The 27730-nt window shown below is 49.3% G+C and overlaps 1 protein-coding gene across 1 annotated transcript in view; it reads left to right on the forward strand.

Annotated features, from left to right (window-relative positions):
* The window catches only part of XDH (xanthine dehydrogenase), a 59728-nt gene that overhangs the window by 778 nt on the left and 31220 nt on the right, over positions 1-27730 (forward strand). The window contains exons 2-14 of the mRNA XM_080686749.1: positions 5691-5748; positions 8080-8176; positions 9437-9545; positions 12893-13019; positions 13866-13927; positions 17392-17460; positions 17770-17859; positions 18959-19100; positions 21022-21114; positions 21712-21863; positions 23095-23188; positions 24692-24801; positions 26907-27091. Of these exons, the coding sequence (XP_080542875.1) occupies positions 5691-5748; positions 8080-8176; positions 9437-9545; positions 12893-13019; positions 13866-13927; positions 17392-17460; positions 17770-17859; positions 18959-19100; positions 21022-21114; positions 21712-21863; positions 23095-23188; positions 24692-24801; positions 26907-27091 (1388 nt within the window). The remainder of the gene's footprint in view (positions 1-5690; positions 5749-8079; positions 8177-9436; positions 9546-12892; positions 13020-13865; positions 13928-17391; positions 17461-17769; positions 17860-18958; positions 19101-21021; positions 21115-21711; positions 21864-23094; positions 23189-24691; positions 24802-26906; positions 27092-27730) is intronic.

Here is a 27730-nt window from a genome sequence, read left to right on the forward strand (position 1 = left end):
TTATGACATGGGGACCATGTCCTTGCAGCACTGGAAGGATGAGGACCTTTGCAAATTGTAATGTAGGTGTAGAGAGAGAGAGGGTGCAAGCACATTATATTGTCTCCATCTTCCACTTGCCCTCCCTACACCACTGCTGACTTGCTTGCATCAGCTCGATTCCCCAGTTGGGAATGAATGGGACAGTAAGAGGGATTGTTGCACATTGAAAATAGCCATGTGACCATGTGGGTGAATAATGTGCCCAGTGGGCCCCCCCCCAAAAAGGCAATTTTATTTGTTTTGTTGTATTGGCAATTTTGAGAAGAAAAACAGGGTGACTTTGCCAGTAATTTTCAAGAACTAAAATGTGCTTCATAGGACATTTAATGCTTAAGTCTTAGGGTGTATTTGAGTGACTAGCAAGAAAATTCCATGAGCTACCGTAACATCAGTGCTCCAAAGGCTGTGGATTCAGTGCGTGGTGTCACCGGGAGGCACTGGGGAGCGGGGTCAGCCATGCCCTTCTGGGTTCAAAGTTGTCTCTCCGTGCCAGTTTCTTTCCAGGATTGGCATCTGGCAGCAAACCAAGAGGTAGGGCAAAGCTTCCACGTTGGTGGTAGTTAAGACTTTTGCACCCAACATTTCCAACAATTTTGTTGCATTTAGCAGTTACACTGTAGAGATTTAAGAAACAGTTGTTGACTTGGCTTTCTAGAAGGGTGTCTTCTGTGGGATTGTTCTAAGCAATTTTTACATTGAATGAGGGGGTGGACTTAATGACTTCCAAGGCCACGCCCCCCTCTAAAGTTGATTTTTTTTTATTGAGCCATCAATTCCTGTGCGTCAGTACAAGCTTCTGTTCTTCTTTACAAATTGTTTTCCCTGAGGCACTGGAGTGTTTGAAGGGAAATCCGGCTTGGAAAAAATTGCTTTCTCATGAGTTTTATTTTTCACTTGAGGAAAGCAATTTCGAATTTATAGATGGTATTATCACATCAAACCCTACCATCTATTATGGCCAGTTTTGGTGATGAATACCCATGTTTGAGAAACCACTGGGAAGAGGACAGGCAGTGCAATGAGTGATGAGGTAAAAGCAGTACTCTAAAAACAAGACCCAGCCAAGGAATCGCCAAACAAATTATGGCAGGTGTGAGTAAGCGTGTTCCCATGTCGAGTCCCAAACGTTCTAGACCTTTTGTTACAGGACATTATACACAGAAGTTATCAACCAAGGGGCCAGAACTTGGTGACTCACTCTTCAGTGTGAGCCTTCTACTCTCCCTGTGCTTCACTAGCTGGGGTCCTGGGGAGGATGTAAGATACCTACCATCAAGTACCCAGGGGGCCTTCTGTGGTGATGATGGGCCTTGATGGCTGTTGTTTTCACGTCTTCTGATCGGAAGTCAGAGTGGAAGGGAAAGAGCTGCCCAGGGTTTTATTATTGTAGTGATAGTCCCTTGGGAGGGTAGGATCCTTGCTTTTCGGAGCAATCACTCTCTGTTTAGTGGAGACTATGGCATTTGGAGGAAGCTAGGGAGGTTTAGCATGTAGGGTGCAGCTGAAGGTGTCCAATAGTGATTCCCTCCACAGGAAGTCAGTGTCAGTGACTCGAGCCTCTCTCTCTCCCTCCCTCACATCATTGACATTTTGCAAGTTCCTCCCAGCCCTGGGCTTGTGGATATACATGGGCTGGAGGCATTGCCATTCAGGAGTTTAGGAACTAGTTGCAGAGGTGGATTATGGTTAGGCAAAGTAATATATTCCAAAATGTATTTCACAGGAAACTATCCCATGAGATACCCTTCTTAGATATTCTTAAACCACTCAGCCCAGTGCTGGCACGAAGCAGGTGCCCAGTTCATGTGAGTGAGATGAATAGTAAAAGCCCTAAAAAATCCTCTGGCAAAGAAATTTATTTTTTAAACTTTGTATTTTAAGTTTGCAGAAATATTATAGGAAGGATGCAAAGAAATATTAAATAGACTTTTCCTACCTGTTAACATTTTGCCACATTTGTATTTTATTTCTCTCTCTCTCTACATATATATGTATGTATTTATAAGCATGTACATAGATATATAGGTGTATGTATTATAAGTACACAAATATATACTTATTATGTATGTAAATAATAGAACTAAATATATAAAGCATAAAATTTTATTTCTGAATCATCTGAGGGTAAATTTCAGACATCATACCCTCTTACCCCTTAAATTAAAAATAAAGATATAACAGAACCACAGATTTTAAAAATCAGGAAGTTTAGTGTTGACATAATACTATGATCTAAAATCTATAGATTTTATGCAACATTATTTCAATTTCCCCAGGGACGTCCTTCATGACTCCCCCATCCCACCCCAGCCCAGGATTGCATCTTGCAGTTAATTGTCAAGTCTCTTTAGTGTCCTTTAATCTGGAACAGCTCCATAGCTTTCCTTGTCTTTTGGGACGTTGATGTTTATGAAGAGAACACGTCAGTTGTTTTTTAGAATGTGCCTCATTTTGAGTTTGTGTCATGCTTTCTAATAATTCCATCCGGAGTCTGCACTGTGGGCGGGAATTCCAGAGAAGTGGTGCGGCCTTCTTGGGAGGACATCATGTCAGCGTCTGCATTAGTGGGTGTGAACTTGCTCCTGGGGTGACCTGGTGCCCAGGTTTCTGCACTGTCAGGTTACTCTTGCTTCCTTTATCATTAGTAAATGATCTGTGAGAAGGGACTCTGAGGCTGTAAATATCTCCATTATCAAACTTTCACTCACACTCGTTTTATTATCCATTAATGTTAATCATTCTCAACTGGATCAATTATGGGGCAGGTTATAAGATGGCCGGTCATGTTTATTAATTGGTTTTCTTCTGCCAAGAAAACTTTCCCTTCTCTCCCATTTGTTTCTTTCTTTATTAATTACTAGAGGCCTGGTGCACGAAATTCGTGCACGGGGGTGTGTGTCCCTCAGCCCAGCCTGCATCCTCTCCAATCTGGGACATCCCTCTCACAATCCAGGACTGCTGGCTCCCAACTGCTCGCCTGCCTGCCTTCCTGATTGCCCCTAGCTGCTTCTGCCTGCCACCCTGATCACCCCCTAACCACTCCCCTGCCAGCCTGATTGATGCCTAACTGCTCCCCTGCCGGCCTGTTTGCCCCTAACTGCCCTCCCCTGCAGGCCTGGTCACCCTTAACTGCCCTCCCCTGCAGGCCTGATTACCCCTAACTGCCCTCCCCTGCAGGCCTGGTCCCCCGCAACTGCTCTCCCCTGCAGTCCTGGGTCCCCCCCAAATTGCCCTTCCCTGCAGGCCTGGTCGCCCCCAACTTCCCTCCTCTGCCAGCCTGGTCACCCCTAACTGCCCTCCCCTGCAGGCTTGATCGCCCTCAACTACCCTCCCTTGCAGGCCTGGTCTCTCCCAACTGCCCTCCTCTGCTGGCCATCTTGTGGTGGCCATCTTGTGTCCACATGGGGGCAGCCATCTTGTGTGTTGGAGTGACAGTCAATTTGCATATTACTCTTTTTTTAGATAGGATTAGTTCAGACTCATGAGTTTTAACTTTACTTAATGGATTATAAACCCATTTTGGCCATTATTTGTGTTGGTGATTGAGGTTTTCTAAAACAATCTGCCTAATGCAGTGTCTCCTAAGCTCCCTTCCCCACAAAGTGTTTTTCCTGTGGGATACCCACTGGCATCCCGTTGAGAGAGAGGGTTCCATGGGGTTTTTTGGGGGCAAACCTTGCAACCAGATTCTGAGAGCGGTGCAGCCATTCTCTGTTGGAATTCAGGGAGGTGGGCTTGTGGCTGGGGTCATATAGATAGGCTTACTAGGGAGGTGTCCAGGGTCTTCTGATAAGTCAAGACGCAGATGGAAGAGGAATGAAATGGTTGAAGACTTCTGAGTCAGAAGGTAGATGGTGTGTTTTCACTGGAGTACGAAGACCAGCTTGGCAGGGAAAGTAGGGGGGGAAGGCTGAAAATGAAGTGGGGGACATATTGAAAAGGGCCTTGACAGACAGCCTAAGGAACCTGGGAGACCTTGCAGGTCACTGAAGGCAGAGCAGGGAACCGATGTGATGTGATGGAAGCAGAGCTGGAGGGCAGGAGGAAGGACCCACTTGGGGAGAAGACAGTAGGTACGTCTGTCACGTCCATCTACAGAACAGGCGCTGGGGATCTTTCGTTTGTACATTTATGATTTCTTCTCCAAGAGGAAAGGCATAGTTTCTGTTGTAAACTTTGTAACCAGGACCTTGAATAAGCTGTGGGGTATAATAAAAAAGGAAAATTCATCCTATCTTTCCCTTTCCCTCAAACTTGATTGAAGAGGTGAATTCTGGCATTTTGTTACCTCTTTGACTACTTTTGGTTAATAAAAAACCCTATGGTCATTTCTGAGTTGCCGAACACAGTCTCAGTTCAGGACAGAGATGAGGGCAGCAAGAAGGTTTCCATTGGATTGGTGTTGGGATAAGGTGGCTTCCCATCAGCGGCACATTCAGTGGGAGCTCTGACATGGGGTCTGCGCTCGTCCCAGGCCGCTGTTCTCTCTCAGCCTCCAGTTTGGGAGGTCCACTCTGCACAGACTCTGTTGGAGGTCCCATCACCTGTAGTTGTTTTTTTTTGGAGAATGATTTAAACACTTCTCTCTCTCTCTCTCTCTCTCTCTCTCTCTCTCTTCCTTCCTCTCTTTTTCTCTCTCCCTCCCTACTTCTCCCCCCCACCCCTTTCTCTCTCTTTGTCTCTCTCTTATGCATGGCCTCCATTAGGTCCATGGTCAACACTTTTCGTGCTTTGCTCTCCCAAACTCTGGGACTGCACCCCAATCCCAACGCTGATGCTGCTTCTTCAGCTGCCTGGTGGGCCTGCCTCTGGCTGTTTAGATGGGCCAGACCACCACTTCCCCAGTACTGCAAAGGTCACACGCTAACTTCATGCGTGGTGCTATGAAAGCCCCCTCACGACGTGTGAGGTGCGAGCAGATACTTCTCTCCTGACTTTAGGAAGATGTGGAAGTCATACCACAGGGCTCTCTATTGAAACCCTCATCACAAATTCTCTCCCTTTAACCATACCAATCACCCAAACCCTTTCACCCTTGATCATGTGTGAGGAGGCATGAAATAGTTTTCCATGGATTTCCTCTGAAAATTTGCCCTGGGAACTCGCATTTTGCTCTGTAGACAACCTCCTCCATTTTATTGGAAATCCCATTTGTGGCCCTTTGGTTGGAGAGTTCTCCTTTTCCGACAGGTGTTAATGTTGTTGACTGTGATAGCCCAGTGCGCACAATACTCGGCTGTGAGCACAGGTCCACAGACTGGCTCTCCGCTGTCTGAGTGTGGACACCCCAGGAGGCAAACCCAGAGCCTGCACACTGCCACCTCAGCTGTCCCTGGCATTCACAGATTGGCAGCTGGAAATGAGGTGACATGTTTGAATTAGAGAGGGCTTTGCCTCAGTCAGCCCAGCACGGCAGATGTGACACCTAAGTGTTCGTGGTGGGTCCTACTGTAGAACCTTAGGATTGAAGATGTCAGTACATACATAGTTTGGCTTGTAGTGAATATGTTCATTCTGATGGAATTTTCAAGAAAAAGCCCTTTAGTTTTTGTAAGATATTTAACACATCCCCATTAACTTTAACAATTTTTTTTTCAGTAATAAAATGGCTAAGTACACCTATGATATATTTTTCTGTTATTTTGTAGGTGGTGGAGAAAAATGCAGACCCAGAAACAACCCTTTTGGCCTACCTGAGAAGAAAGCGTATCCTGACTTTGGATGGGGTGCGGGAGAGGGCCAGTGGGACTCCTTCTCCGGGTTGCATGTCATTTTCTAGTGACTGCTGGGGAGGCTGTGGCGTGTGGAGGAAGGAGCACTGGATTGGGGCTCTGGACACCTGCATTCTAGCTGCACTTGGCCACCGTGTGACCCTGGGAAGTCATTTGAGCTCTGGGTCTGCAATTCTCAGCTATTGAATAGGAAGATCGTTCTTGATGCTCCTTAAGATCTCTTCTAGCGAAGACTCTAGTGAAGCCAAGGTTTGACCCTGGGCCTGTAAAACAAGCAGCTCCCATAGGCACTCATTAGCGCTGGCCAGCTTCATGGTCATTCCCACTCAGAGGACCCGGACTATCCTCAGCCCATCTCTGCCTGAGACCTAAATGGGCTTCCTGGGGAAAGTTTGCAGCTCAGAGCAAGTGGAGAGAAAGTCACAGGAAGCAGTGTGTGTTGGAGAAGGGAAGCCTGAGGTGGGGAACGATGTAGAGGTGCCACCTGTTGTGGAAATGACAGTGCTGGGAGGCTTGGGCAGGGGTCACCTGACTGGGATTTCAGATTCTGCTCTTAATTCAGCGTGGGGAGGGTGCCTGTAAGAGCCCCCAAACCTTGTTAAGATTTTATTTATTTATTTATTTATTTATTTTTACTTTATAGTTGACATTCAATATTATTTTGGATTGGTTTCAGGTGTACAGCATAGTGGTTATACAATCACATACTTTATAAAGTGTTCCCCTCCTCCCCCCTAATATTTCCAGTGCCTACCTGGCACCATCCATAGATATTACAATACTAGAGGCCCGGTGCATGAAAATTCATGCACTGGAGGAGGATCCCTCAGCCAGGCCTGCCCCTTCTCACAGTCCGGGAGCCCTCAGGGGCAGGAGGTGACCCGGCGATCAGGGGAAGGCGACGCCCCCATCACAATTCTGCTGTTGCCACTGCTGGCAGTGCAAGCTTTGGCTGGCCCTGGTTACCTGAGCCTTGGGCCAGCCCTGGGTGGCTGGGGGGCTGAGGGGACTGGGGGACTCTGGAGGCAGGTACCCTGGTGGGGCTGAAGGGACTGGGCACTGCCATCTAGTGGCTGTGGGCTTCGCCATCTTTGAGGGTGGGGTAGTCAATTAGCATATTCCCTCCTTATTGGCTGTGGGTGTTGCTATCTTTGCGATGGTGTGAGGGTTAATTAGCATATTCCCTCTTTATTAGATAGGATTATTGACTGTATTTCCTATGCTGTACTTTATATCCCCATATTTTGTAATGAACCCTTGTAATGTTTGTTCTTTCAGGGTAGGAAAATATTCTGAGACCCTGGAACAAAAACAATAACAAAAATATAACAGAAGCTGACATTTAATGAGCACTTACTATGTCCAGGTGGAGTTCAAGGTGATTTCTGTGGGTTATTTCACTGGTCCCCACAGCAATACCTCTGGCAGAGGAGGAAGTGAGGTCTGCACATGTTGAGGGACCTTCTCACTTGTGCATTCTGGGCAAACATTGGCACAACCTAGACTAAAGCTTAGAGCCATGCTCTTCACTGCTACCTGTACTGGAAACTCTCCAGGGGTCTGTTGTCAGGACGATGCTCATCCTGACCTCTGTCAACAGACCCCTCTTATTCCCAGAGGCAGGAATATCCAGTGGCTGATCCCAGTGACATATTTGGGGACAACAAAGGATTGTTCCCACACCCACAGAAGTGAGCCTGCAAAGTATCAGATTATTTATTTCCACAAGTATGTGTAAGACATGGCTCCAATATTGGTCTCTGACCTCAAAAAATCTTCATTTTAATTTCCCTTCACATATCCTATGGACTGGACATTCAAAAGGCCAGGCCCAGCCCTAATTTGGGTGCTTGTATTTCATCAGCCTCAAAGGTTCAGGATAAAAAGCTGGGACTCAGCAAATCCCAGAACAGATCAACGTCTTTCTCTGGTCCGAGTGACTTCATGGCAGCCCTGCTGGGCAGATATGACAGCTATCTACATGCTCAGATTTTGAGGTGCCCAATTCTCTTGCCTAGGGAGATCATTGGACTGGGGGGCTATAAGGCCATGCCTGGAAGACTCTGACACCAAGAAAAGTTTCTAGTATTCAAGTCCTGGTCAAGTGCATGGCCCCATCCCTGCCTCCTGGGGTCAGCGCAGCCTCTCTGATGAGGAGGCCGTGTGGGTCTGCTGCCTCCCTGGTGGAGGGGCCTGTGTGTGACAGTGGGTGGCTCTACATTCGAAGCTCTGCCCAGTACTTCCCAGCAGCCCAGCAAAGACGCTTTTTCTCTGAGTTCGTGTTCCTTAACCCTTGACCATTCAGTGGGGCTGAGCGGGACCAAGCTGGGCTGTGGAGAAGGGGGCTGTGGAGCTTGCACCGTGATGCTTTCCAAGTATGATCGTCTCCAGAACAAGATCATGTATCCTTTGCCTGCTGGCTGATTGCCCATGTGAGGACTATGAAGCAGGAGTCAGCTTGTGAGTGAGCGAGCGAGCGTGTGAGAGTGTGTGTGTGTGTATGCGCGCACACACACATGTGACCTTTCTAAAATCCAGTCTCATTTCACATCCCATGAAATCCTTCAATAGGTCTCCATCACCCCCAGAATAAAGTCCAATCTCTTTGCTTAGCACACGAAACCCTTCACAATATACCCCACCTTTCCTTTCCAGTTTTCTTTCTCTCCATGGGCCCAGCACTCCATTCATCAGTGCATCCTAGTCCCTCCTGCAGAGACAATTGTGAACAACTAACATTCCATTCACACTAATTTCTTGGTCTTTGTATAAGCTGTTTTCCAAGTCTTTTTGAATATCCTTTCTTCCAGGACTTCTGTACATGGCTCCTTCTGGGAGGCTAAGGATGCACTGCTGTCTTGAGGACTCGGAAAAATACCATCTCCTCCAGGAAGGCTTTCTTGATCTCCTAAATCGTGTTAGGTGCCCTTTGTCTGAGCTAGTCCCATAGTGCCCTGTGCACAGCCCTCCTCAGCACCAATAATAAGATATTTAAATTTCATCTTCACACTGGCTTATATTTCCCTGGTTGACTGCAAATGATTAAAGAACAGAGATTTCATCTTAATCACCTTTACTTCTCAGCCCTCAGTAGAGTGCCTGGTGTATGGCTGGCAATCAATAGCAGATCAAGTGAATGAATGATGGATAAAGGAATGGATGTAAGCAAGCTCTAAGGGTTGTTATCTCGTGTCCCCTGAGAAATGAGGGAGGTAGAGGTGGGTGAAAACAGGAAAGCAAAAGTGCCTGGAGGTACTAAAATTGAAGAGGTGAAGGAAGGGCCCTGCAGAGAGAGGAGCACATGTTGGGCCTGGCACCTGCCAGAAACTTCCCTTTAACTCAGCCTCCAGGGTCGGGCTGAGTAAGAGGCATCTGAAAGTGACCCTGACTCCCTTGCTCCAGCTGAGAGGCATAGGGTGCCCTGCTGCCTGACCCCCAAATACTGGAGGGTTCAGGCCTCACCGGGGGGTGGAGGGGGGAAGTATCCTTTGTCCCTCAGTCAGAGTCTTGGGTGGAGAGACAAGAACAGCTGTAGAAGAGAAAAGGACATAATGTAGAGTGGAAAGAAATGATACAGCATCACAAAGTCTTCCAGGCCCTGCACTCAGGTCCATCCCGATGACCTGAATGGACAATGAAATGTCCTTAATCTGGGGTTGCAGCCACTTTTCTGTCAATGCCTGCCTGGCCCCCATCTGCTCCTTGCACCATGTTGCTGTGACGACTGTGGAAGGGATAGGAAGCACCAAGTCCAGGCTGCATCCCGTGCAGGTAACAAGAGCAAAGGGAGCTCATGACAAAGCTACAGACTTGCTTTGGGTTGTTGGGCTGTCACCCCTGGGCAAAGGAGGCATTGTGGCCGGGCCACTCCCCCATCTCCTTAGGGGTGGCGGTGGTGGTGGTGGGGTGGGCTGTGAGGCAGAAAAAGGAAGAGGAGCCCATGCTGCAGCTCTCTCCTGTGACGGGGTGAACGTAACATTGCATGACTCCAAGGGGACTGAGAGGTCAACTGGATCTGGTGGCTGGACAGTCCAGCTGCACCAGAACTGCAGGGAGGAGAGGTGGGGGAACTTCCTCACCTTGAGCTTGAATATGCTTGGGAAACCCCCTGCCTTCCCAGATTCAAGATTTCAAGTGCTCTGTGTCCCTTGATAAAAAGCCCATCTACTCCCTGCCCCCTCGAATGGCAATTCCATTGTACCTCTCACCTGCCACCCGCAGATAATACAAATGTGGGCTGCTAGGCCTCCATCCTATTGAATGCAGGTAAACAAGGCCTGAATAAGAGAACAGAGACATTTGAGTGTCTGACCAAGGCTTTCTTCATGATGCTACCAGACCCCCTGGGAACAGATAGAAACTGGGAATGCTTTTGGGTTAGAGTGGGCAGTAGTCTGGGAGGTTTTGTGGAGAGAAGCAGGATGCTCTCAGGTGAAGTGGAACGGAGCACGCGTGGGAGCAGAGAACTGCGGGAAGGAAAGGCCATTATTCCCAGTGCTTTTTGTTTGGGGAAATGGGGCAGGGAGGTCTTTGGGAGATTACAATCACAGCGGGTGCCAGAGCCACACCCAGGTCTTCGTCCTGCCTTGACCATTAGGGGAGACCAGTTGACCAGAGCATGCTGTCCTTGGGCTCTGACATGAATGTGGGAGCCAGGACCTCCGGTTGAGCAAGGTGGTTATACTCCTTGGGAGGAGTATCTGGGACCAGCCAGGTGAGGCCAGTGCGGGGTGGGGATGGTATTGCTTCACCTCTGTGACTTCATTCTTAGCTTAGGCAGGAAAAGGGAAAATTGCTAAACTTGTCCAACCTGAAGGAGATGTGAGAAGGTTCATTAGGGCTTATAATTATCCTTGAGACAAATAGATGAAAGAAAGAATGAATAGTTTAAATACTGAGATCATATATGTGTAATTAGGCTAATACCCTGCCTTTCCAGTGACACAAATCCTTATTCCCATGCTCTTATTTTGGTTCCCAGATAAGCTGTAGAGCTAGATTCCACTTTTCCTTGTCCACTCAGTTTTTTCTCTTGGTTTCTATGACACTACACTCCCCTCATTCTCCTCCCATCTCCATGCGCTGGTCCTCTCTGCTCAGTCCCTGTGGCTGCAGCTCCCTTGGACGCCCGCCTGGGTCTTTCCCTTCTCCATCTTCACACCCTTCCCATGTGAGTTTAATACCATCTACATGTGAACAGTATGCATATTTATATCTTCAGCTTTCACCTCTCCTCAGAGATTAGGTTCAGATTTCCAGCTGCCTACTTGATATCACTACATGGTGTCTAGTCTCAAATGTAACAAGGGCCCATTCTTTCCCTACTTCTTTCCTCCCCAGTCTGTCTCCATCTGAGTCAATGGCAAAAGCATCCATCCACTTGCTCAACACAAACATCTAGGAGTCACCTTTGATGCTTTCTCTTTTACGCCACCCCCACTCCATCCAGAAGTAGTGTTTACCTCCCAATCCTACAGTGACACCTCCTTTTTCTCTCAGTTTCCTTATTACTGCTTGGTCTGAGCCGTCATCCCCTCTTGCCTAATCCTCTGTTTCTACTGTTGCCCCCTACCACCCATTCCTCACCCAACAGCCAGAAGATTCTTTAAAAACATAAATTAGATCTTATCCCATTATGGCTTTCCATCACACCCAGAATAGAAATCTGGGTCCTGACCCTGGCTTATGAGGACCTGCGTGATCTCTGCCAGAATTTCTCTTGTCCCAGCGGGTTCCATCCACACTGACCCTTAGTCACTCTAGCACACCAGACTATGCATGTGCTGTTCCCTCTGCCTGGAATATACACTCTTCCCTGATCCAAATTGTTATTAAATTCAACTTAAAAGTCACCTTTTCAAAGCCACCACTTCTGACCACTTCGAGGAGCCATGGTCACTCAGGGTCCTGTCATCCTGAACTAATTCTTACATAGCGCTGATCTCCTCCTGGATTTTCTTTTTCGTGTGTGTCAATATTTTTCCAACTAGGACATGAGCTTCATGAGACCAAAGACCTTATCTCTCTTCCTCACTGTCTGGTCCCCTATCATGCCTGGCACATAATAGTTTCTCAGTAATTATTTATAAAATGAATAAATAGATATGTGAGGCACTGGAGATACAATATTCTAATAATTTTACTTAATGTAAGTGCCAAGAGAGACTCTTAAGAGACATAGTAATGATGATAATAATAATGTGGAAAATCTCCTTATAATGAAAATCTTGCAGGTTTGAATGAAAATTTTGTGATAATTAATGCATATCACATGTTCTATTTATTTTTTTAAATATATTTTATTGATTTTTTTACAGAGAGGAAAGGAGAGGGATAGAGAGTTAGAAACATAGATGAGAGAGAAACATCGGTCAGCTGCCTCCTGCACACTTCCTACTGGGGATGTGCTGGCAACCAAGGTACATGCCCTTGCCTGGAATCGAACCTGGGACCCTTCAGTCTGCAGGCCAACGCTCTATCCACTGAGCCAAACCAGTTAGGGCTCACATAGTCTATATGATCCATTTCTCAACTCTTATGTCCACACTGGATGTCGAGGGTTACCACTGGACAGTGGTATTCTAGTTTGGAATAAGATGCATTCAGTTGGTTCTGAACAAATGCTGGTTGAGGTGGATTGCGGGGCAGTGTAGGTAACAGAAGGTGACACAGCTCTTCCGTTCACTGTGTGTGTCTCTGGGTAAATCTCTTAATCTCTGGACCTGCTTCCTCCTCTGCTCAGTGAAGGGAACGGAGGGTGAGAAGATGCTTCTGGCTCTAATAGTCACTCTTCTCTGAAGGGCCTTTCCTACTAATAACGAACATTGCTTGAATTCCCACTGTATACCAGGTATAATGGTAAGAGTTTTTGTGAATTATTTCATTGAATCCTCGCCACAGCTCTAGAGGTAAGTACCAGGACGAGGGACCTGCGGCTCACAGAGGCTCGGTGATGTGCCCAAGGCCACAGTTGGCAAGTGATGGCACTAGGATTTGACTCTGTGCAGTGCCTGCTGCCCACACTGCCTGGTCGACGTGGCCTGGCTTCAGTTGAGTCATGTAGCAAGTCTGAGAGGGGTTCTGCCAACACAGGTGTCCATGTCATCTGTCCCTTTTAGGAGAGAATTGCCAAAAGCCACGGTTCCCAGTGCGGTTTCTGCACCCCTGGCATCGTCATGAGCATGTACACGCTGCTCCGGAACCAGCCCGAGCCCACCATGGAGGAGATTGAGGATGCCTTCCAAGGTATGGGCCACGGGCACAGCCCAGGAGGTAGGGTGGCAGATGGGGCTCTGAGGAGGTCAGTGCAGGGCCCAAGTGGAAGCAGGAGTCTGGGGCACTGCCCTTAGGAGAAGAAGCTCAGTCTACCCGCACGTGTTGGCTAAGATCTACCGGAGGGCTGGCCTCTCTTAGTTTGAGGAACACGCAGGTAGGTTGGAGACAGCCTGCCTTGGTGTTGGTCTTCCCAAGGTGTCTTCCTGCCCTCCCTCTGCACTGGGGTGGGTGGCAGTGGGGAGACCATTTGGAAACTCCACAGGGCCTAGTGATATCACTTCCTTCCATCTCAGCTTTCACCAGGACAGCACTCTGCAGGGCAAAGGCCCATCTGAGAAGGCAGCCAGGATTCTGAGCTCGGGCAGGGATAACTTCCCACGTTCCCTCGGTACAGGGGCCTAGGAGCCGGGGCCAGGTGTCTGTTTCTCTGAACTGAATAGAGAAGACTCCCCGTCCATTCACCATTTCAGTCCATCATTTATTCAACCAGTTATATTGAGTCCTATCATGAGCCAGGGAACAAGGGACATGGGGATAAAAGACACCATCCCTCCTCCAGGGAGTTTGTACTCTGAGGGAGAGAGAGTTTCATTCATAAAACGATGACTAGGCACCATGGAAGCACCTAGGGCATTTCAGGAAGTCTTCCTGGAAGAAGTGGTAGATGTTTTGAAGCCAGTAGCACAAGGGAGAAGGAGGGGCCTTCTAGGAAAAGAAAACAGAATATTCAGGAGGTGTCTGAGCCTCGGGCTCAGCCAGAGCCCCTCACCTGCCCTGGAGCCTACACTGACATTGCCCCTGTTCCTTGTCCCACAGGAAACCTGTGTCGCTGCACAGGCTACAGACCCATCCTCCAGGGCTTCCGCACCTTTGCCAGGGTAAGTGGGCGCCCCAGGACATCAGTGGCCCTGCTCCTAGAGCAGCAACACCCTGCAATCACAGTTGGGAGGGATGCCAAGGGCCTCTGCATTACAGAGAAGAGAGAGAAGATGGCAGGTGGCAGGTCCTCCCCCTGCGGCTACCTGGCGTGGGCGGTGGACCCTGCCATTCTTATTCAGAGAGGGGTTCTCATCAATAGCACTGGGACTTTTCCTCCAGGAAGAGCCTGGGGAACTGGTTCCTGGAAGAGGCATGGTGCCCAAGAGTTAATTTCCTCCAGGACATTTAGGCTTGGCAGCCTTCCTTGGAGACTGGCCTGCTCAGGCCATGGCACAGGTGCCGAATGACTCAGCACCCAGGCGCCTCATCCTTTCCTCTCCTGGCTGCCTTCTGCAGTTGGCGCTCTGCTGGGCTGATGAAACTGCTAATCAAATCGCCAGACAGTTTGCGAAGCCCTGCAGTGTTCACAGAATGCTGAGTGAGAAGCCATAGCCAGGTGTGCGGGCATCGCTCATATAAACACAGGCACACACCTGCCACCTGGCGAGGCGGACTCATGGCTGGCCTCTATTTTCTTGGCTTAATCTCCTCAGATTTTACCTGATTCTCCAACTGGGTCAGGTTGATCCTGACTCCAGTCAAACACCTCCTCTCAGGGTGATTCAGGGTTGCTGGTAGAGTCAGCTTTTTGTAAGGGCATTACAAAAAGGAGTGTTTCATGCAAATAATTCTCAGGGGTGGAGATGAAAGTGGGGCTTTTAAGGGTGGAAGACACCACACCCTGATGAGGAACTAGGAGGTATGGATTCAGAGAAAAATGATTGAAAGCTCAGACCTAGAGTCTGCAGATCTAGGTTCAAATTCCATTTCATCACTTAACTGGTTCATGGCCTTGGGCAAATTTCCTTGTTCCTAAAATGCAGATTATAATAATACCTACCTTATCATGAATGTTGAAAGTACTTCTTGCAAAGTGTCCTCAGAACACGCCTGGGCATATCTTAAGTATTCAGTAAGTGGCAACTCTGAATCACGATCCCGGTCCATTTCTTCCATGACTTAATACTTGATCTTTATAAATGGTGCAGGCTTCCCTGAGATCCAGCAATTGTTAATCTTGTCCATGAGTGTATTTCATAGGAGGCTGCTCAAAGAGAAACGATTTAACCAGCCTCCTAGTTTCTCAAAAGAGAAGGGCTTTTGAGTGTAGGTGATAACTATGCTCCTTCCGAGGGCTGAACTGGGTCCTGACTCCGTTGTTTGGCGGCGCTTCCCTCTGTCCAGCTGCCGGTCAGTGTGGAGCTGAGCTGTGCTGAGCTGAGCTGAGTTCTCTGAGCAGCCGGCACGCCCTGCACAGTGTCCTTGGAAACTCATGTCCATGACTCATTAGAGACCCCCAACCAGTATTCAAAGCCTTTCACTCTTTAAACAGATATCCTCACCTGAGGAATGAGGATACTTTTTCCATGGATATTTAGAGTGAGTGGAAGGGAGGGGGAAAAGGGAGAGAGAGAGAGAGAGAGAGAGAGAGAGAAACTTTGACATGAGACAGACGTATCAATTGGTTGCCTCTTGCTCATACCCTGTCCAGGGCTGGGTATTGAACCTGCAACTGAAATATGTGCCCTTGACCGGAATCGAACCCATGACTCTTGGTTCCGTGGGTCCCACGCTCTAATTACTGAGCAAACCAGCCAGGCAGAGCCTTTCACTCCTGTTTTACACACAGCTCTAACACACCTGGCCATCTCGTCTTCATGGCCACGGCACACACTAGGAAAGGGTGAGGAGCATCTTCTAGAGGGAGGCACACTGTTCCCAGTGAGAAATGACAGTGTCCATTCAGCAGCAAGGAAGGAAGGGAAGGAACCATAAAAACAGCCCTGACCTCAGTGTCTCCTGAGAAAAGTGGAAATCCCTGCAGGGGGAAGGCAGTCATATCCAGCCTCAGTAGACCTTGGGGGCAGTGACACATTGTCCATCACAATCGTTTATGTCATAAACATGTCAATGAATTATCAAGAGTAAACATTTAAGTAAGAACATGTTGGCATTCAATGCCCTGGAAAAATGTGCGTCTGTGAAATACATCCTTCCCACCAGCACTGGGTGAGTGTGGCTGGTGCCCCTCACTTCTCTTGGGACCTGGTGACTCCCTCCATCACTCCTTCTCCGAGAAGAAAGATGAGAAGAGGCACTATAGCAATCTTCCTTCCTTCCTTCCTTCCTTCCTTCCTTCCTTCCTTCCTTCCTTCCTTCCTTCCTTCCTTCCTTCCTTCCTTCCTTCCTATCTAAATAGGAAGGGCAAGGGCAAGGTGGAGATGGAGAGATCCAAACCAGGGCAGCTCTGAGATCTGACGGCAAAGCTGTGAATGCCAGAGGGGCCTGTACTTAGCGCAGCGTTTGCAGAGGGTCAAGGCAAGAGAGGTTTTCTCTCCCAATGCCAAGTCTGCCAGTGCCTTCCAGTTCTCAAGGGCCACACCCTGGCCCTCTGAGAGCTTTCTTGGAAAAAATAGTAGGTGTGACTCATCCTTCGGGAAATGTCAGGATAGAAGGTGTCTCCTGTGAATCATGTGCAGAGGGGCTGCCCCCGGTCCGCTCCTCCAGGAATTGGCTGCCCTGGAATTGTGCCCAGGCTGTGCCTGGAAGTTTCCCCCACTTGGCCTCTCAGCACAAGTCCATGATTCTGGAGTGTCCCCTGGGGTCCTGAGCTGGGAGTCCTGCTTTCTTTGGGACACATCAGCCAGGTGGGAGGCAGCAAGCTGGGCTCTCCTCTGTGCTCTGCTATTGGCACCCCGAGAGGTCCTGGGCAAGTCCTTTCCCCAGAGGTAATGGGTCATCAGACCTGTGCCCTCCCCCCGGAACAGGCCCATAATGAGGAGTAAAGAGCGCTTAGCTTTCTGGCAAGAAGTGTCCAATCAGCTGTGGTGAGGCCCAGGCACACCTGCTGGACACAGTTCTGGACCCAGCAAATAGTCTTGGACATTCTCGTTAGGAGCCCCACAAAGACTCCGACCTGGGAGGTGCCCAGACAAGAACTTGGTTGATCTAAAAGAGGGGGCTCTTGAGTGCTGAGAGAACCAAGGGAATTTCTCTCAGAGGCTTCCTAAGGGAGCAGCGCTGAAGAGGGAAATGGGCATAACGAAATGTTTTGATAAAATAGGAGAACCTATCTTTATGGAGAAATGTTCTTAACATTAAGTTTCCCTGCTGTTTCCAGGAGAGATCTTATTTGTTTATTCACAAGTTATTTAATCTACATTAACCAAGCAAGAGGAAGTAGTTAAAGCAGAGGCCTTACCTCTATGCGAAGGCAAATGGGTGGGACAGGGTATTTACTAATACCATTGATGCTGGAGTAGGTGTCAGAGCTGGATTTCACTGGAAATTAATAATGTACATTCGTCAGCTTCTGTGAGACTCTTTGCAAATATTTGTGTGTGAATGTTGGTCATCTCTGTAGGATGGTGGGTGTTGTGGAGGAAATGTGGACAACCCAAACTGCTGCATGAACCAGAAGAAAAACGACACAGTAAGTGGGCCCTTCTCTCCCTGGAAATCTGGGGGCCAGTCGCAGTTCAAAGGAGCCAGTGGTCTCGCTCCACAATCTTGGCAAGGGTGGCTGGAAGAGGAAACAGTTAAGCCCAGACTGAGAGGGTGGTGACTGCGCACATTAGCTCTGGGTCCTCTGGCAAGACCTGGTTCCTGCATCCAGGAGCTGCCTGCCCCTCACCAGCTTGCTGGAGGCTGCGAGTGAGCTTGCTTAGACAAAGAGCTGCATTGGTGCTATGGGGCATTTTAATGGGGAGATACTGTACCACACATCTGTTCCCTTTCCCAGCAGGTCACTCCCTCTCCATTGTTATTCAACCCAGAGGAGTTCATGCCCTTGGATCCTACCCAGGAGCCCATCTTCCCACCAGAGTTGCTGGTAGGTGATGCCCCAAGGAAAGGCCTATTGAGGCTCTGTGCCAGGAGCCCCTGGAACCTGCTTTATTTCATACCCCCCTGGGAAGGCTGTATTCTCCTTGTCCTTCAGGTCTCAGCCTGAATTTGCCTTCCTTTCTCTGACACCCAGGGGTCAAGTCCCTCTTTCATGTGCTCCCACAGGGACCCACATTTCTCTCCTTCTCACACGTGTCACTCTGAGGACAGGAAGGGGATCTCTGGTGCCCTGTGTATCTAAAATGCTCCAGAAGTATCTGCTGGCCTCCTGGCTAAATCCAAATGCATAAGCCCTCCAAGCAAATAGCCCATTTAATAAACAAACAAACAAAGAAAGCTGGATTCAAAGGACACACCCAAGGCCTACAGCTGTGCTTTAAGGACACCTGTCACACCCCCTTTCTTCCCTTGATGATTTAGTTCCTTCGCTCCAACATTTATGGCGAGGAAAGAATCAAGCTACCCTCAGAGCTTCTCAAGTGCAGATTTCTCAGGGGCTATTGAGCACATGAGGACTCCCTGAGTTCAAGGGCCAGAGAGAAGGGCTGTGCAGCAGGCCACCAGCATATCCTCCTCTAGCTTGTGCAACCTTGAGACTGTCAGTGTGATTTTGGGGTTTTCTTCCCCAGCATCACCCCTCCCTCATGCACTGGGACCAGCTCTGCGTTACATTCCCTTTGACAACCCTTCCTTTGCTGCCCTGTCTCCACCCACACCTTGTCCACTGCTCCTCCTGGAGACAGTGGGGACAGTCCAGGTTGCCTTGCGGCTAGTGACCTTTGGCAGGTCACATGACTTCCTCAGGTTTCTCCCTCACCTGTACAAGAGGAGGCTCACAATGCCTCCTTCACCGAGTCTTCTGATGGCTCAGTGAGCTAATGTATGTAAGAGCTGCAACCTAGTTCCCGCCTCCATCCATGCAGTTTTCCTCCCTTCTCCTTGACAAGTATTTTCATTCTGAAGTCAGTAATAAACAAGCCCACAGAAGAGTTGATCCCACTGTGGCCCTGAAGCGAGGGCCGTGGGAATGGCGGTGGGAATGGAGTGGGGAGAAAAGACGGCTCATTCGAAATGGCATTTTCCAGAGGCTGAAAGACGCGCCTCGGAAGCAGCTGCGTTTTGAAGGGGAGCGTGTGACCTGGATCCAGGCCTCCACCCTGAAGGAGCTACTGGACCTCAAGGCGCAGCACCCCGAGGCCAAGCTGGTGGTGGGGAACACAGAGATCGGTAAGGGCCTGGGGCAGCCGGGGCCTGCCTGGGGGCCAGGGATCCACTGAGGATCCATGGGACCTTGAACTATGTAAAACTCCTGGCTTTGGAGACCTGTTTCCACCCCTTGTTGGCTGTGGGTCCTCAGAAAAATGACGTCTCCTCCCTTGCTCTCATTTTCCCATTTCACGTGTGGGGTTAATAACTCCTTCAAGAGTTGTCCTGAGTATTAACTGAGATCCTTGTTGACTGTTTTCTATAAACATTTATAAAGTGCCAGCTCTGTGCCAGGGACCCTGGGAGGGACTGGGTGCCAGGATGAACTGGACACAGTTCCTTCCCTCACATGTCTCCCAATCGGAGGCAGGAGGGAGTGATGTAGGTAAACTGTCCAGGCTGGTGACTGGTGGATGCCAGGGGTTCCATACATGTCACTCTCTTCTCCACCCTTTTCTGGGGGTGCTGTGGTAAGGCAAAAAAGAGGAGATGCCCAAGGGTGATCATTTGTGTTGCCCATGACCATGGCTACCTGTCCTGGTGGTGCCTCCACCTAGCACTTGAGGCCCAAGATATGCTAACAGGTCAGGGAAACTCGAGCTGTGCAGCTCTTGGTACTGGTGCGTGAGGGGCCTGGAGCAGAGGTGCCCAAGGCCATGCTCATCTCCATCCATTTCTAAGCCTGGCTTGGCCCATCTCCACTTTGCTGGTTCCCAGTCCCAGAGAGGACGGAAGGAGAAGATTGTGGCACAGCTGAGGTCTGCCACAGAGGACCTCTGGTTTTGGGGAAACCTGACATAATTTTAAGCAGCCAAATCCAGCCTGTGGGAGATTCATGGCTGTGGTTCTGAAAGGACCCTGCGTTCTGGTTGGTTCTGTGGCCACAGAGAAGAGAGCTTGGCTCGGTTCTGTGCTGATGGAGCACAGAGCTGGCCATGCCCTGTGAGGATGTGTGTGGTACAGAGTCCCCAGCCAGTTTTGTTACACCTGGATGGCAGGGTGGCCTGGGAGATCTGCCTCAGGTGATGCGATCCTATGGCCCATATAGCCATGGTCCCGGGTAGCATGAGTTAAAGTGGAGAATGACTGGATGGAAGAATCTTCAAGATCCTTTGACATGTGACAGGTTTCTTGCCATGAGCCATACAACATTCTGGGCCAAGTTAGATTCTTAGAGAAAGGAATTCCCAAAGACTTTATAAGCTTCAAGTTAGAAATAATTTTTTAAGATCACTCCATCGGCTCCACCTCCTCCTTCCTTATACAGACCCTACAGAGTAACCACCCACAGCTGGGGCAGGTGTTGGGCAAGCTGGGTGTACAGAGAAACTTAAGACTTTCTGTCTCCATCTGCGTTCTTTGTCCTGAGAGCTGGTATTCAGACAGGCCAGACTCCCCACAGCCTGGGCCTCCTTCAGAAATCCCAAACAGCACATGAGAGGGAGGACGTGGGACGATGCACATCATTTCTTTTTTACCTTTTCCCACTATCGCCCCGTGGGCGAGGCTGGGAGAGGTGCTGTGTAATTGAGTCTGAGGAATGGGGTGAGTCAGTCCATAGAGTTTCTACCTTAATTAGGAGATTTGAAGTTTTTCTCTCAGTCAATTTTCCTTTTTCTCTGAATGTTAAACTTTTGTGTCATTATTAGTTATATCCCAACTCTAATTATAGCTCAAGTACCGAAATCTGCCCATGCTTAGCTGTGTAACTTGGGCAAGAAACTTAACCTCCCTGTGCCTCAGATTCTTCATCTATAAGCAGAGAAAATCACAGTATCTCCCAGGGCTGTTGTGAGGATTAAATGAGTTAAAATACGTAGTACTTAGGAGAGTTACTGACATATTTTAATGTCCCGTGTTTTCTAATATTGCTCCCCCCCCCCCCCCCCCCACACACACACGCTCACATCTCTCTAACTTCAGGCTTTCTGTTTCTCTCGAGGCATTGAGATGAAGTTTAAGAACAGGCTGTTTCCTGTGATCATCAGCCCAGCCTGGATCCCCGAGCTGAATTTAGTGGAGCGTGGCCCAGAGGGTAAGGGAGGTTCACCCGGGCCCCTGGAGGGGCTGGGATGCTGGGGATGGGTCCCATCGGGGGATGGTGGGTTCTAGGACAACCTCCCCTTTGGCTCTGGCTGCCACCTGCTTGTCCTGGAGCCGCCCTGCCCAGGGGAAGGGGCAACCTTCACCACCTTTCTCCATCATGGTAGGCATCAGTGGGCAAGGGCTGTGAGATCTCCAATAGTATTCTCAATCCTGGCTACACCTTAGAATCACTCATGGGGTCAGGGGCCCAGTGTGGGCAGGCATGCTTGGGTGCTTTAAAAATATATATATCACAGGACTTTACCCACAGAAACCTGATTTTATTGAGTGGAGAACTGCTGGTTTAGTGAAAGAGCACTCTGGTTGTAGGACAGGAGGCCTGGGGTTGAGTATGGGATCTTTCATTAGCTGTGTGGTGTTGGGCGAGTCACTTAACCTCTCTGGGCCAACTTTTCTTCATCTGGATAAGGATGTGAGTCCCGGTGCAGCCTCACTCAGGTTGCTGCGAAGCTTCAGAGACTCTGTGTCTGAAAGTGTTTTCTGCGCTGGGCCGGGGATCGCGGTTATTCTGAGCATGTGTTCCCAGGTATCTCCTTTGGAGCCGCTTGCCCTCTGGACTCTGTGGAAAAGGCCCTGCAAGATGCTGTTGCCGAGCTTCCTGCCCACAAGACAGAGGTGTTCAGAGGCGTCCTGGAGCAGCTGCGATGGTTTGCCGGGAAGCAGGTCAAGTCTGTGGCGGTGAGTCCCCGCCCAGGGGCCTTGAGGCCCAGGGGACAGGGCCTTTCATTACACCAGGAGCCTCATACTTGAATGGGTAGAACTGCCTGAGTGTTTGTTAAAGATGCAGATTCCTGGGCCCTGCCTCCGACATGCTGGCCTGGAAGGGCTGGGTGGAGCCTGCAGGTGCTGCTGATGCAGGTGGTCTGTGGGCCACTCCAGTTGACACTCACCTGGACTAAGTCTTCTCCCTGAGGTTGGAGAGATGGGGCCTCCTGCCCACCCCCACTCCCTTTCTGATTGGCCAGGCTTTCAGCAGGTGGATGAGGGATAAGTTAGAGAAAGGCCAAACCAGGGAGGGGCACAGCCTTTCAGCACTGGGGGTAGAACCAGAGGTAGACACCCTGAGAGGAGGGAGGGCTCCACCTGCTGGCTGTCACAGTCAGCCTTCAGACTAAACCCCAGATTCCCAGTTTTCGAGTGGCGGTCGCACACAGTGCCATTTGAGGCTCATAATTGTTGATGGTGTTGGGAGGAAAGCTAACCTTTCTATTTTTAAAAAATGGTTTTTAAAATTAAAACAAATAAAAAATAAAGCAAAACAGCCCACTCCATTCTCCACACCTTACCCCAAGCCCCGGCTACTTCTGGGTGTAGATGAGGAGATATAAACAAGCCATCTCTACCGAGTCCCCTGCTCAGCTGGCATCTACTCCCAGGGGGACTTGTTTTCTTCCTGCAGCTGCTTTCTCCCTCGTTTCCAGTAGTGAGGACCCTGGGTCTGGTTCTCCCAACATTCTTTGCCAAGTTGCCAGGAAGCTCAGATCCAGTTAGAACAAATCATTCATCCTTAAATCTTCCTCATCTTTGTCCTTGAACTTTATCTTCTATTTCTGCTGTACTGACTCTCTATGGCCTCTGTGATAAGCCACCTTAACCCTTTCAGAAAAAGGTTGGGTGACATTAAGCACTTGAATTTCAAGGGGCTGACTCGGGTTAACTGAGTAAGGTGCACTGACTGCTAAATTTCAGAGCTGGGCCCAATCCCAAGCGGTCAGATCTCATGTTTCGCACGATGTTCGATGTTCTGATTGCGGAGCTCTCACTGCGCCGGGCTGTGTCTCCAGGGGCTGGAGGTCAGGCCTCCCTTCACAGATGACACCTGTCATCCTCCCGCCCTGCACTTGGGAGCCAGCTGGGTGAGCACGAGTTTCCGGGCTGGGCTCTCATGAACACTTTCTGCTTGTCCTAGTCCATCGGAGGGAACATCATTAACGCCAGCCCCATCTCCGACCTCAACCCGGTGTTCATGGCCAGCGGGGCCAAGCTGACCATCGTGTCCAGAGGTGAGCTGCCTTGTGCGGAGGGTCCTGGGGGAGAAAAGTCTCACACAATGGGTTACTTCCTGGAGAGAAAGAGTCCAAGGTCCAATGACCCCGCTGTCCTACGGTTTGGATTCCTGGAAGCTACAAGGGGTCACTCATGTCGGGGGCCAACAGAGCTGGGCCACTTCTTTATTAAGAATTCACAGCAAGCCCTGACTGATTTGGCTCAGTGGATGGAGCGTCGGCCTGCAGACTGAAGGGTCCCGGGTTCGATTCCGGTCAAGGGCATGTACCTTGGTTGCGGGCACATCCCCAGTAGGGGGTGTGCAGGAGGCAGCTGATCGATGTTTCTCTCTCATCGATGTTTCTAATTCTCTCTCCCTCTCCCTTTCTCTCTGTAAAAAATCAATAAAATATATTTTTTTTAAAAAAAGAATTCACAGCAGGCTCTGTCCAGATGCCTTACCTAGTGGGATGCTGGAGCCAGAAAGCACCAACTCACCACAGCAGATTGCTGGGTCATCAGCATTTGTGAGACATGGCCACTATTAAAAATTAAGTTATATAAGCATGCAATAAGATAGGTTATATTAATGACAAAGGGAACGAATACTCAAAATTCACCACTTGCTCATTATTTTACTTAATTTTACTATTGTCTCTGCTGTTGAGGCCCCTTCCATCTATCTATCTGCAGTGGAGATGCTATATAGTGGTGTGTTACTGTGCATCCTTCCTTGTCAGAGGGTCCCCAGCACTTCCCCTGGTTTGGTGACTTGCCAGGAGGACTCACAGGCTCAGCGTATAGTCATACTCATGGCTACGACTCATTACAGAAGGAGGAATCGAGGCACAATCAGCAAAGGGAAAGGCACATGGAGCAAAGTCCAGCGGAAATCTGACACAAGCTCCCAGGGCCTCCCAGCGGATCACACAGGAGGCGCTTGACTCCCCCAGCAGCAAGCTCCCCAATGAGAAGTGCAGGCGACCAGGGAACTCGTTAGGGGCTCAGCACCCAGAGATCTAACTGGGGGCTGGTCACACAGGTCTGCCTGGTACATACCAAAGTCCAGAGGTGTTCAGCATAAACCAGGTTGTTTTTACAAACCGTGAGCCATTCTTATCAGGGAGTGCTAGGAACCCTCTGGAGACCCATGTTTCCAGGGGACAGCCAATGGCCCACCTTGTAAACAGGCCTTTCAGAGGGCAGCAGGCCTGCTGACTCAGCTCTGCCACCCTTTTTCTAACTCCACATCAGTAATGTCATTCTGGTAGCTTGAAATGGGCTACGGTGGGAGTATTTATACCATAGACACTAGCAAATCAAGGCTACACCCCCAACAGCTGATTGTTAACCATTCACCAGCGCACCATTGCCGAAGGATTTCAGATGGAGGTGTGCCATCCCAGTTGTGCCATCCACTCCCGTTGACTGTGGGCATCAGAGATCAGGATGCAGAAGCCCACTGGCGGGTTGCCCTGTGCTTTCTCACATTGGTCCTTCTTCATCTTGCCTCCGTACAGGCACCAGGAGAACGGTTCCGATGGACCACACCTTCTTCCCTGGCTACAGAAAGACGCTGCTAGGTCCAGAAGAGATACTGCTTTCCATTGAGATCCCCTATAGCAGGGAGGTAAGATGCTGGGCCCAAATCACTCCTACACCAACCAGAATCCGGACAAGGAGAGCAGAGTTGGCCTCAGGACCAACCTTAGCATCTCTCGACTGTAACACTGATGCTCTTGTCTCTGAACTTTGCCTTTGACCAGCCATATTCCTCTCTGGACAATGAGAAGTTTTAGGGTAGGGAGCATACCTCATGGACGGAAGCTAGATGTGTGATGCGAAGGGAGTCAATTTACCTTTCTGAGCCCTAGTTTTCTCACCTGTACAATGGGCACAATGTTCCCTACTGGGAAGGTGATTGTGAGGACTGAAAAATAATTGTGAAGGTTCCTGGAAGATGCCTGGGTGGAGAGATCATCAGCTGGTAACTAGCAACACAGTTTCAAGGACGCATCCTGCTGGCGAGTATTCCTCCCCAGGTCAGAGGAGACTCGATTTCATCAGGTGAAGTGTGGGGCTCGTGTGCTAAGGGAAGAAGCTGCCTGTAAGTCAGACCTTCACATGCTGACCTTGGGCTTGACAAGGTGTTTATTCACTGACCTTGCTCTGGGTGGATGGAGGTTCCAGCTTGTTCAGCAGATCAGGGCGCCTCTGGCCGCCTTGCTCTTGTTCCTTGGGACCTGTGGTGGCTTCACCTGGCGTGACTCTCGCCTCTCTCAGCAGCACATCATTCCATGATGGGCCTTGTAGGAAGTGACCTGTGAGAGGCTGGGGAACCAGCGATAAGGGAGCGTGTTACGGGTTTTCCACAGCTGGTGCTTGAGCGTTACAAGGCATGTTTTCACCCTGGCTAATTTTAACCTCTTTAATGAAAATGCTAATTAAATTAGAGCAATTACATCCCTGAGGTGGTTTCTTAATGGTGCTCTAGCTCCTCCTTATAGACCATATTGAGCAGTGATTCCCAGAGTTTTGTATTTCACAGATGGGTAAAAAAATGTTAAATTATGCGGTCGGGAAAGGAGGCAAGAACAGGCATAGAACTGCCCAGTTTTTATTTTGCCAGGCAAGGGACATAACATATATCTCCTTAAAGAAAGGAGATGTTAACACCCAGGATTAGGAGGGATTTCTCAAGAAAGAACAATTGAGCCGACACTGACATTTCCTGGCAGCCCAGTGAAAATGTCACAGGGGACTGGCACAGCCCTGGACGTGAGCAGCTGGAACCTCTGTCCCAGGACCAAGTTCAAGGTCTGGGCTCATGGCCCCAGGGATTGTCTGACACCAGGAAGTGGAACCAGCTTTAGCATCAGGAGGGGCCTCTATGGCTTCTTCAGACAAAAGCCTGTGGTCATTTCGGACCTCAGCAGTGGGTCTCCTGCTTTCTCCAACAGCCCTTCCCTTACACCTCCCCCCTGGGAGGTGAATCAGAGTTTGTGCTGCCAGGGTGAGTTCGAACCTCAAGCAGAACCTGACACAGAGAGGGCTGGATAGCACAGGGTCCTTACCTGGAAAGCAGCTCATGCTTTCCTTCTGTCCCCAAAGACAGAGCTGGCTTAGACCCAGGAAATGGGTGATCAAAGCACAACGGCAGCCACTGCCTCATAGTGCGGTTAGTTCTTTCAGCCAGGAAGCCAGATTTCTAAGCACTGCCCATAGGCTGGTGGGAGAGCCAGTTAGGGAGCCAGTGAGTAGGCTGTAAGCTCAGGCTGTTTCAAACACTCTTGGGCATTTCTCTGTATCTGCTTGCGAGGCAGTCCGGCCAACAGAGGTTTCGGCACAGCCCCTGAGAGGCCGTGTGCTCTGATACTGGGCACCAGTATGGGGAAGGTTCTCGGGCCTGAGGGGTCTCGGGGAAGACTTTGTGAAAACACCCTTCATTCTCCCTGCTGTTGGGTTGAGAGTACCCCATTCTTCTTTGTCCCTGACTTTGTTTCCTGACTAATAGGGAGAAACCCTGACCCTCCCAGATTCGGGGAATGCTATCTGGAACTTCTGAAAATGTGATGGCTAGGCCTCAATCATTGATCCCTGTCACCAGCTCCTTGCTGATGTGCAATGATATTGTCTCCTCACCTCACCTCACTTCATATCCCCGTGTTTCAGGCTCACCATTTGCAGTCCTTGCAAAACAGGGTGGGAAACTGGTACCTTCCTGTTCTCTTTCAGGGCGAGTTTTTCTCAGCATTTAAGCAGGCCTCCCGGAGAGAAGATGACATAGCCAAGGTGACCTGCGGCATGAGAGTTCTATTCCAACCAGGAACCACACAGGTGAAGGAGCTGGCCCTTTGCTATGGTGGAATGGCCGACAGAACCATCTCAGCCTTCAAAACCACTCGGAAGCAGCTGTCGAAGTAAGAGCTAACAGCAAAAAGCTACTGCCCTATGCTGCTGCTCCTCCTCCTGTACCTGCTAGCAATATTACTATTGCTGCTCCTACTGCTATTAGCATGGCTACTACTACTGTGATTACTGCTCTTACTAGTAGCATTATGACCAATAGTACTGCTGCTGCTGTACTATTACCATTGCTGCTCCTGCTGCTACCATGGCTACTGCTATTACTGGTACTACACAGCTACAACTATTATTACTATTGTTGCTTCCAGTGCTGTTACTCCTAGTAGTGGTATCACTGCTACTACTTCTACTACTACTATTACTACTAGTGCTTTTGCTGTTACTATTACTACTACTGCTTCTTCTACTACTGCTATATTACTTCTGTTTCTACTACTACTATTACTATTGCTCCCACCAGAACTGCTACTTACACTGCATCTGCCAATGCTAGTATTACTACTACCAGTATTGTTGCTGCCGCTACTACTGGTATTGCTATTATTGCTATTACTAGTGCTATACTATTACTATGGCTACTACTATTACTATAGGTACTATTTGGGAGCAATTGAACCAAGCACTTCACTGGCACTATCCTATGTAATCCTTACCATACCTGTATGGATAGATAAATCTTAATGTTTGAGTTT

The sequence above is a fragment of the Plecotus auritus genome (assembly GCF_963455305.1).
Source record: "Plecotus auritus genome assembly, chromosome: 8".
Taxonomy (NCBI): domain Eukaryota; kingdom Metazoa; phylum Chordata; class Mammalia; order Chiroptera; family Vespertilionidae; genus Plecotus; species Plecotus auritus.